Source organism: Zerene cesonia, chromosome 11, assembly GCF_012273895.1.
Source record: "Zerene cesonia ecotype Mississippi chromosome 11, Zerene_cesonia_1.1, whole genome shotgun sequence".
NCBI lineage: Eukaryota > Metazoa > Arthropoda > Insecta > Lepidoptera > Pieridae > Zerene > Zerene cesonia.
This window is the reverse complement of record NC_052112.1, coordinates 666,395-675,798: the sequence shown is the minus strand read 5'-3', so window position 1 is coordinate 675,798 and position 9,404 is coordinate 666,395. Positions and strand designations below refer to the sequence as shown.

The window sequence follows — 9,404 nt, the reverse complement described above, 5'->3', positions numbered from 1 at the left end:
ATTTAAAAGCAATACATGTAAAAATATAATCAACTAACCTGTGTGAACATATTTACATCTTGGCAAAGTGCAGTAAGCTTTTGCTCCAATTCTGCGTTTCTGTTAACAGCTTCAGTTGTGATTTTAACATTAGCAAGACTCTTGCTGAGCTGTTCAAGACTTGTGGCGTATTGTGTTAGATCTAAATTCTCAACGGCTTTCTTAACAAAATTCGTATTGCACTCCTGAACTGTGAGATTCTTACGAAGATCTTCTGCGTAACGCTTCATGGTAGCGATGATATTATCAACGTCCACATCACCGCTGTTCTCCGTCATATCCGGCAATAACAATTTCGGGACGCCGGACTCCAAGAATTGGGAGAGGTCTTCGTGCCTCAAATCATTGTTCTCGTGAGCACGCCTCTGTTGCTCCTTTGGAATACTATCAAAGATTGTTTTTATCTCTGTCATTATAGTCTGCGAGTCAGCCAATTCTTTGTCCAAATCCTCAGTCATCCTCTCTAGGGCGTCCAATTTGACCATGGACTGCAAGTATTGCGAAAAAGATTCGGCGTATGCTTTGTTGTTGTAACTCATTTTTGCAATTATTTTAGACCGTGTCTAGCACACAAAATTTATCACCACTACGAATTCAATGTCTATTACAAGATCAGAGTTTTATAGTAAGTTATAATTGAAAACAAACACCGGTGACCCCAATACAATTCTTTCAATGACAGATCAGTGATCACAGAATACAAATCATAAATCGAATGTTTTCAAACTAACAGATCTATAAATTTGTGATCTTGACAGATGAAATAAATGGACTAAATATTTTGATATTTAGAGGTGAGATAACATGAGAGGTTTTATTGTTTATTTAATAGTTTGATCCCCCTCATTACAGAAACTACTGATTCGAATCGATCCTATTTGTTGAATAGCGCATTTATTGAGAAATATAGTCTACAATATTTTTGAGAAATCGCACGGCACGGTTAGTGTAATATTCCTGCATATGTTACCTACCCCAATAAACATCACAGGCTCGCAATAATGAGCGCAGAAATAATGCCCATTGCTCTCAATCAGTCTCACTCATTCTAAATTTGGAGGCTAGTATGCTTAATGTTATGCTTAACTAAATTCATTATAGGCTGAATGCCTAGTGACCACTTAAGGTCAATTTTTCAATCCTTGGTTGAATCGAATATCGTAATTATCAGCCATTTTTATATTTTTAATATCCCTATCGTATTTTATGTATGGTATGTAATGTAATTTAACAAATCTGTGGAATGGCTGATTATGCAATTTTTTCCTTTTAGACCATGCCAAGGCATGGTTTGTTTATGGACTGAGCATGCTGATTGGCCACTGAAGTTTTATACATCCAAAATACTCGGACTCGCATTAATTATAGTACAAAACCAAAAAATAGCACCTTTTAGCGTATGGAGTTCAGAAATGCCCTTTTTAGAAAAACGAGGTGGCAACAGTGGGCTTGACACTTGTCATATTGTCAAATTATTAAACAAACACGGCAACGTTTATTTGGCGAGGTTATTTTTAAATTATTTTGGATTTTTTTATGCAAAATATTTTGGAATAAAACGTTTGAACCGTTAAAACTTAATAGATTCGTTCAATACTTGTGCACCTGTTATATTTTTGTGTGTGACCTGTACAGAACAATATATATTACAGTCTTTTATCCTAAAAGTTATAACAATATTAAAAGATGGTTCGAAAACTTAAATTTCACGAGAAAAAGTTGTTGAAAAAAGTAGATTTCATATCATGGAAAGTAGACAACAACCTTAACGAAGTTAAAGTTATGAAGAAATACTTCATTCAAAAGAGAGAAGACTATACAAAGTAAGTAATTTTTTTTCATTTGTCTCCACTAAGGCTGCGGCCGCATAAACAGGCGGCATGCTTATCGCCTAGAGCCTAACTGCTAACATTTCACCTGCGAGTAGCTAAGCTAGAACAATTGAGATTCTATATGTATAAGTGAGGCTGTGACTTGAAATATCCATTATAATCAAAATTGTGCATATAAATACACTAAACTTATGCCTTTTTTACAGATATAATAAATTATCAAGAGAAATAAGAGAATTAGCAAATAAAATCAAAGATATAGATGCAAGTCTGGACTTCAGGACAGAATCAAGTGCTCAATTACTTGAGAAGTTATATCAGATTGGATTAATTCCCACTAGATGGGATTTAGCTTTAGCTATGAATGTCTCAGCCAGCTCATTCTGCAGACGCAGGTTGCCTGTTGTTATGGCCAGAAGTGAGTCAATTTATGTGGATTTTTGTGTTTCCCAATTAGAGTAAGATCCCAGAGCCGTAAGACACAACTTATTTTCTAAAGCATGTAACTTTCGATTCACGGTAGTCTCTTGTGTACTCTTTAATACCTGAATGTTTGTGGAGCTTGCCCGGTGACACCTGCGCAGGTACCAGGTGAGAAAGGTTACTAAAAATCAGAGTTACTTAACTTAATTTTTTATGACTGATTTTTATATATGTTTTATAGAATATTATTCTGAAGTCATATAAAAAAAATCAGATGCTTTCCATGAGCCAAAACTTTTATCAAACGCTTTAAAGCTCTAGGAATAAATATATGAACTTAATTTATTTTTAAATGTCTGATTTTTTATATTTTATTAAAATAACCCCATATTACACTTATAACCAGCTATAGATTTTATAACTTACATGGTTAAAATTCCTTTAAATTTAGGCAGAATGGCACAGTCGATAAAAGAAGCTACAAAGCTCATAGAGCAAGGGCATGTTAGAGTCGGCCCTGAAGTGGTGAAGGACCCAGCTTTCCTCGTGAATAGGTCTCTTGAAGATTTTGTAACTTGGGTTGATGGATCTGCTATTAAAAAACATGTTATGGAATACAATGAAATGGTTTGTTTGTCTTTATTTATCTTTTCTTGCTTTAGTTAGAGCAAGCTTCCTGGCTCCTGCTCTTTTACAAATTATAGATTTACAATATTTTTACAAATGTTGCTTGTTGTGATTTTTTTTTTTTTATATTTTAAGTATTTTAAAATTAATATTAACTTCATTCTTGTGTAGCAGCATTATATCTAAATATTCTCATTCAAGATTGTGCAAATCCCAATAATCCATTTGTAGTTATATGATGATTGAATTCAGTTTTTTTTTAGTATTTTCAGTCCATTTCTTATTTATTATTGTGACCACAGACAATAATTTTTTTATTCATATTTTAACATAAATAAAATCTAAAAATTATATTATACTGTTATACATGTCATATAATTTTTAGTTTTTTTTCTACTAGAATAAAAATTTTTGGTCTAGTTTTATTAATATACAAAAAAGAAATAGCATAAAATCTTCAATTGTACAATATATATTATTATGTAAGAATGTAGATATGAAAATTGAATTAAGTTCATGTACAATTTTTTTTTGTTACAGAGAGACGACTTTGAAATGGTATGAGCATGCCTGTGGATAGTATTAAGGACTGTAAATAAAAAGAGCTTTTAATGAAATACGATTTTATTATTTATCCTTATTTCTTATATTAATAAAATTATTATTTCACAACAATTATTAACATTCATAATTTACAAATGCACAAATATAAATATGTTATCTGAATATGTATGTTATCTGTATCTTATCAATCACCATAGAAAACATGTACAAAAATATTAAATGAAATTAATTTATAGAGCATTTATTTTGTTAAATATACAGTAAGTAATATTGACAATTAATAATAATTTGACAAAAATCCGAATGATTGCCTGTATATAAGTATAATTTTCATTTTAAAATAAAAGGATCGAAATACATTTTCTATCAAATCAAAACATTATCAATGCATATATCCTAAAGCATATCATACATTAATATATTATTTTCAATTCCGTACATCACATACAAGGCATTATAAAATACGCGTTTATTTCATGCTGTCCTCTTAAGAATTAACATAATACACAGTGCATAACTGGATAACAGTTAGGTATACGTTTACTAGCTAATTTTTATTTTGGACACATTTTTTACATTTTAAAATGGTAATTCTCTACAAATTTGACACAAAAACATTTGTCTAGAAGTACAACACTTGTAATATTAGTCAGTTTGTCATTCCACTTGGACAAAAATAGCACTTGCCTAATTTCATAGATAAATAAGTCTGTCCCAACTTCTTCCGTAGCATAAAATAGTCAATGAACATCGCTTAGGCCACTAATCAGAATCACTTTAGGCTGACATTGCAACCGAATTCCACCATTAGCATTGTAATGTCACTCACAACCCGTTATATCTCAAAATGTCCCGCGTCAAACTCCATAACGTTAGGTCATATGGCCAGGACATCTGTTTGGTTCCTTTCTAGACTAATGGCTATCCGTAGTATGGCGTCAGCTTGTACTGCAGTCGCGTCGGCGAGTTTCTTCAAGGCATCTGCTTGTTTGAGCGCCGCGTCCGCATTCTTCGCCGCGATACTCACGCGTTCCTTTTCAGCTTTCGCCCGGATCAGGTCCGCCTCCGCTCGCTTCTTCTCCACTTCTATTAACCATTTTGGGTATAGATCTAAAGAAAATAATAGACAAATATTTATGCTGTAATCTTATACCTTTAAACGAGCAATTCTTGTATATATATATATATATATATATATATAATTGGAATCTTGGAATCGGCTCCAACGATTTTCATGAAATTTAGTATACAGGGGGTTTCAGGGGCGATAAATCGATCTAGCTAGGAATTTTTTTTAGAAAATGTCATATTCGTGTTTTTTTTTCCTGACATCTATTGGTGAATAATAATACTATTTTGCTTTGTAGATAGCTGGACAACTGAAATAACACATAGGCACTTTTTATACCGATATTCCTACGGGATACGGTTACGCAGCACGCTTACGCGGTTTCAACCGCGGGTCACAGCTAGTCTACTAATAATGTATTATAAACGCGAAAGCTTGTTAGTATGGATGAATGTTAGGAAGTATGGATGTTTGTTACTCTCTTGCGCTAAATGAAGCGAGCACAGACTATCCTACCTGTATGAGATTTGGTTATAGTATGAATTAGCACCATAGGCTATTTTTCCCCAGGTACCACGCAAGTGACGCCCCGGGTTACAGCTAGTAGCATAATATTATTCGGTTCAAATTATGTTAGGATACGGACCTCTCAAGTCATATTCATCACTTACAACTAGTTTATCATATTATATCTACTCTACTCCTCTGAAATGGCTAGACTGATTCTCATGAAATTTTGTGTGCATATCGGGTAGGTCTGACAATAGGCCAACATCTATTTTTATCCTCCTAAATGACAAAGTCAGCTAGTAACATACAAGCCTCATACTTTGTATACCAGACACATCCATGTCATCGCTCGACCCGTCGCAGGCATCAAGGGAATCTTCACTGTCGTCCTTATCAATATCTGAAAAACAATTCAAATCCAATAACTATTGAATTAAAACAATCTAAATTGTCTTGATCTACCTTGATATTGTTAATTGATGCAGTCAGTTGATAACAAATATAATACACAGTAAGGGCAGTTGAGCCCAAAATTGAATAATCAATGTTTTAACACCAAGGCACAATCAATACAAATACACCACATTTCCAAATGATTTGACATAAAAATAATTAAAATTTCAATTTAAAACTATAGTACAAGTACGTACCAGTCATTTGTTCACTGTTATCGCTTGTTGTGTTGCTGCAATCAATACCGATACCATCGTGATACGATTCCAATTTCACTTCTGGTGGCCGATGATTCTGTACAATATTATTACAGTGTCAGGAAGATCATAAGACATCAATTAAAAAATTGCAATAATTTTTTTTTTTTAACTTTTTACTCATCTCTAAATAATGAATACAAGGGTACCTTTTTTCGAAACACCTTGTTAAATATAGTAATCAATAAACTATTGATAAGAATTTTAATTTGGTACATGGGTATCAAACATTTATTTATACAAAATACTGACTTGGTGGAAAAGTTTGTTTGCTTTCCTACATAAATAAACATTGCGGTAAAGTATTTTTCATATAAATATGGTCATTTGTTTGAAATTTATGAGGTTATGAAGAATTTTTAATGTGTATATTTACATGATATGTGTGAAAAACATGCCCTTTTAAGCAATTTGTCAAGTTTTTTTTTTAGTGGGTTTGTACTGTAGCCACTATGAAGTTACAATTTATACAATAACTCACAAATGTTTTAGAATGTCCATTAGATGATTTCTTTCTACTGAAGTAAGGCCCCAATATCACAAGAGCTCTCCTCTCCAACTTAGTCAGAGGTTTGACGCCAGTTGAGGACTCTGATCGCTTCATCTTATTTAGGAGATTAGCTTTATTCTTCAGTTTATTCTTGAAATCGCTCCAATACTGAAAAACAGCATAAATAAATCATTTATCAATCAATGTACATATTACACAAAATATAGACTCCTAAAAGAGTATTTTCCCGGTACAGTACATAAAAAGTTCAAAAGCTGAGTTGTAATAAAATTGTAACATATTCACATATGAAATATAAAATAATCATAATTATATCAAATCTTTCACCACCTTAGAAGCAAGGGAGTGGATTTTAAGTTTTAGATTCAAAATAAAAAAAAAAACAATATTAACTAGATCCACTTTATTTATAAATAATTAATTTAATTAGAAACATGTTTAGCTTTAGAAATAAGTTTACAATACAATCTAAAAAGAATACATCCTTAATTCACATTAGCTTATTTTCGTTGTTCAACTAAACGATCATAGTAGAATTACAAACCATGGAGATCGCAGTTGTAAAAAGTGTGTTACGTGTATTTGTTTGGATAGTAGAAACTGTTTATCAATGTAAATAAATACTTTTTCCCTTACCTTACTCCAGCCATCCGCGGTTTTCTTGGTACCAGTTCGCGCAGAATTTAAAATACTGCTTAGCTCATTCCATAGCCGTTTTGATGTATGCCGTGCTTCTAAAGTACGAAGAGAACCTGTTGCAAGCTCAATATGTTGTCCCATGAAGTCCACCAGAGACTTGGCTTGCTCATAAGATACGTGTCGTGATGATATTTTATCCGACATTTTTGACTATACGCAGTTAGCTTAGCTTTTGTTAATATATGATGTCCTCGTGTAAAGGAAATTATACACAACTACACAAATGGAATTGTTTTTCTTTTCATTATTGACATTTTAACTTAGATTTGATGAAAAATAAACAAATATAGCACAGACTATTGGATATATAAATGTCAGTTCTGACATATTATTATCACAGATTAGTAAGTCGCACCGCGATAGTCAAGAACTCATCCTTTCGTTCTTATGCTGTTAGAAAATTATGACTTGCAATTAGAAAGATAAATCATCTATATAGAATGGATTTTAAGTCATTGCAAAAGAAACAACATGAAATCATGTTAGATTAATAGTTAATGTTGTCTAAATTTGCACGTAAGTTTTAATTCTGTAGCACAATGCTGATTGCAAGGACTTCAAGTAGGTATATATTAAATTAAACAATACATTCTTTTTTACAAAAAGAACTAAGTCGATTTTTTTATGAAAGTATAAAATAATCGTGAAAAAACGCGGGAATCTTCGAAAGAGTCGGGTATACCCCGCCTTTTACGGCACTGGAAATTGCAAACAGATAAATTTTCTTGCCATAAGAGAGAAAGAAAACAAAGAATTTTCTAGAAAAGGAAAGAAACAAAAATATTAGCGACTTCATACTTTTCAGTTCTTAACATTCGCGCCAAATTACAGAATAAAGGTAATATAACGGAAGTAAATGATTTACTAAAAATAAAACTAATTTAATAATTAAAAAGCATGTTCCACTATTTTTTTATAACTGAACATATTTTCCGATATATATTACAAGACAAATGAACAGCTATTTTACATGAATCTGAATTATGCTGTTAACAAACATTGCCAAAGAAATAATCATCTATACAAAAAATACCTTATATAAGGTACAATATTAATTACAAAGTAAATGAAATATTAAAAAATCTGCTACCCAAATCCATGACAGATCTTATATTATGTTACTATCCTTTATATGAAATAAATTTGTAATGTACAGATTTAAATAAGTTTGTGAACTGAAAATAGGTGTGGAAGGCATGTTAACACATAAATTCCTTAATTTTTTTAATTGTTTAACATTCTGGATTATACAAAAAAAACTGTTAATTTATTCACAGCCACAAAATTATTTATCACATATCTTACAATAATTGTAGATAAGTTATAATTAACCCTTAATTTTGATCAGCCAAAACAATTAGCTAATAAACAGACATCAGATTTTGATAAAAAATAGTTATGAAACAAAATTTCACAGTCATAGTAAGATTAATAGAGCTAGTTACAAACAGTTCCCAGAAAGTTACATTAATTATTATGGTACTAACAATTACAATAAAAAAGTAATAACTACATCACCAGGACAATTTTTGGAACAAAAAAGTTTCACCGAACAGTTCTGTACATTACAAATAATTAACAACGTCTGTTGCAAGTCAATCGGCCACAATATCAATTCCATAACATGGACAGTAATGAAATACAATTAAAAATGTAAGTCCTCAACATTATATGTTACATTACAAAAAGATGTCTGGAGACCGTCCAGTTCACAACAAGTGCAAATAAAGAGCATTAAGGTTGCATTAGTTTTTCCAAGATAAATATATTTTACTTTATTTGGGGGATGTTCTCTCTAGAATGTAAAATAACATTAGCTTGGTTTCAAACAATTTAATGATACATTATAATACAGATGGATACTCATTATTTGCATCTGTTTTATAACTTATTTAAATGTTATATACCACACAGTGAAATTCAATCTATTAGTGCAGGGCTATGGTTCTAAACATCTAAGGGTTTTAATGTTCTGGAAATTCAAAGGGACCCTTGGTACTGATACCTCAATAAATTGTACATTGAATATAAATTGATAAATGAACTTCATAAGTTATGAATACAATAAGCAATTTATTGCACTTTTAAGGAGACCTCAATTGTCAAATGTGGCCAATATCAATATATTATCAAATTTATGGAAAATAGCTGCCTAACAAGACAACTCGCCTGGGACCTTTGAATACGTCAATTTCTATACATAAAAATAATTCATAAAGTAATGGAATTTTTTAGCAACATATTCAAAATTACGTTCCATCTCCTCACTTTGTCACATAAAAGTTCTGAATGTATCTTGTGCTAATTTAGGGAAGGTGATTGTCCATCATCCCAAACAATGTCAATGCTAGGCCACTTTGTTTGTAAACATGTCAGCATGGGGTCAGTGGTGGCTGCCCTCATGGGGCACTCGAGCAATG

At 31.7% G+C, this 9,404-nt stretch overlaps 4 protein-coding genes across 4 annotated transcripts in view; 1 reads left to right on the top strand and 3 right to left on the bottom strand.

Moving 5' to 3' along the window:
- The window catches only part of LOC119829970, a 1,285-nt gene extending 558 nt beyond the window's left edge, over positions 1–727 (bottom strand). The window contains exon 1 of the mRNA XM_038352738.1: positions 39–727. Coding sequence (XP_038208666.1) covers positions 39–578 — 540 coding nt within the window. The 5' untranslated portion in view covers positions 579–727. The remainder of the gene's footprint in view (positions 1–38) is intronic.
- A 769-nt stretch (positions 728–1,496) lies between these two features.
- On the top strand, positions 1,497–3,537 carry LOC119830262 (U3 small nucleolar ribonucleoprotein protein IMP3). Its single transcript, XM_038353215.1, has 4 exons — positions 1,497–1,862; positions 2,078–2,289; positions 2,746–2,921; positions 3,462–3,537. Exons 1-4 carry the CDS (start codon positions 1,726–1,728, stop codon positions 3,483–3,485), a joined length of 549 nt encoding a protein of 182 aa, XP_038209143.1. The 5' UTR covers positions 1,497–1,725; the 3' UTR covers positions 3,486–3,537.
- A 97-nt stretch (positions 3,538–3,634) lies between these two features.
- Positions 3,635–7,287, bottom strand: LOC119830261. Its single transcript, XM_038353214.1, has 5 exons — positions 6,922–7,287; positions 6,256–6,432; positions 5,715–5,811; positions 5,384–5,464; positions 3,635–4,595 (listed from the first exon to the last, which is right to left on the bottom strand). Exons 1-5 carry the CDS (start codon positions 7,126–7,128, stop codon positions 4,363–4,365), a joined length of 795 nt encoding a protein of 264 aa, XP_038209142.1. The 5' UTR covers positions 7,129–7,287; the 3' UTR covers positions 3,635–4,362.
- A 581-nt stretch (positions 7,288–7,868) lies between these two features.
- Positions 7,869–9,404, bottom strand: part of LOC119830489 (ubiquitin carboxyl-terminal hydrolase MINDY-3 homolog) — a 4,029-nt gene continuing 2,493 nt past the window's right edge. The window contains exon 3 of the mRNA XM_038353534.1: positions 7,869–9,404. Coding sequence (XP_038209462.1) covers positions 9,286–9,404 — 119 coding nt within the window. The 3' untranslated portion in view covers positions 7,869–9,285.

Coding starts and splice junctions, on each gene's coding strand:
- LOC119830262 (XM_038353215.1), top strand. CDS start 1,726: ATGGTTCGAAAACTTAAATTTCACGAGAAAAAGTTGTTGAAAAAAGTA. Junction 1,863..2,077: donor AAGAGAGAAGACTATACAAA/GTAAGTAATTTT, acceptor CCTTTTTTACAG/ATATAATAAATTATCAAGAG. Junction 2,290..2,745: donor GCCTGTTGTTATGGCCAGAA/GTGAGTCAATTT, acceptor CTTTAAATTTAG/GCAGAATGGCACAGTCGATA.
- LOC119830261 (XM_038353214.1), bottom strand. CDS start 7,128: ATGTCGGATAAAATATCATCACGACACGTATCTTATGAGCAAGCCAAG. Junction 6,433..6,921: donor CCGCGGATGGCTGGAGTAAG/GTAAGGGAAAAA, acceptor GCTGTTTTTCAG/TATTGGAGCGATTTCAAGAA. Junction 5,465..5,714: donor TAACAGTGAACAAATGACTG/GTACGTACTTGT, acceptor ATTGTTTTTCAG/ATATTGATAAGGACGACAGT.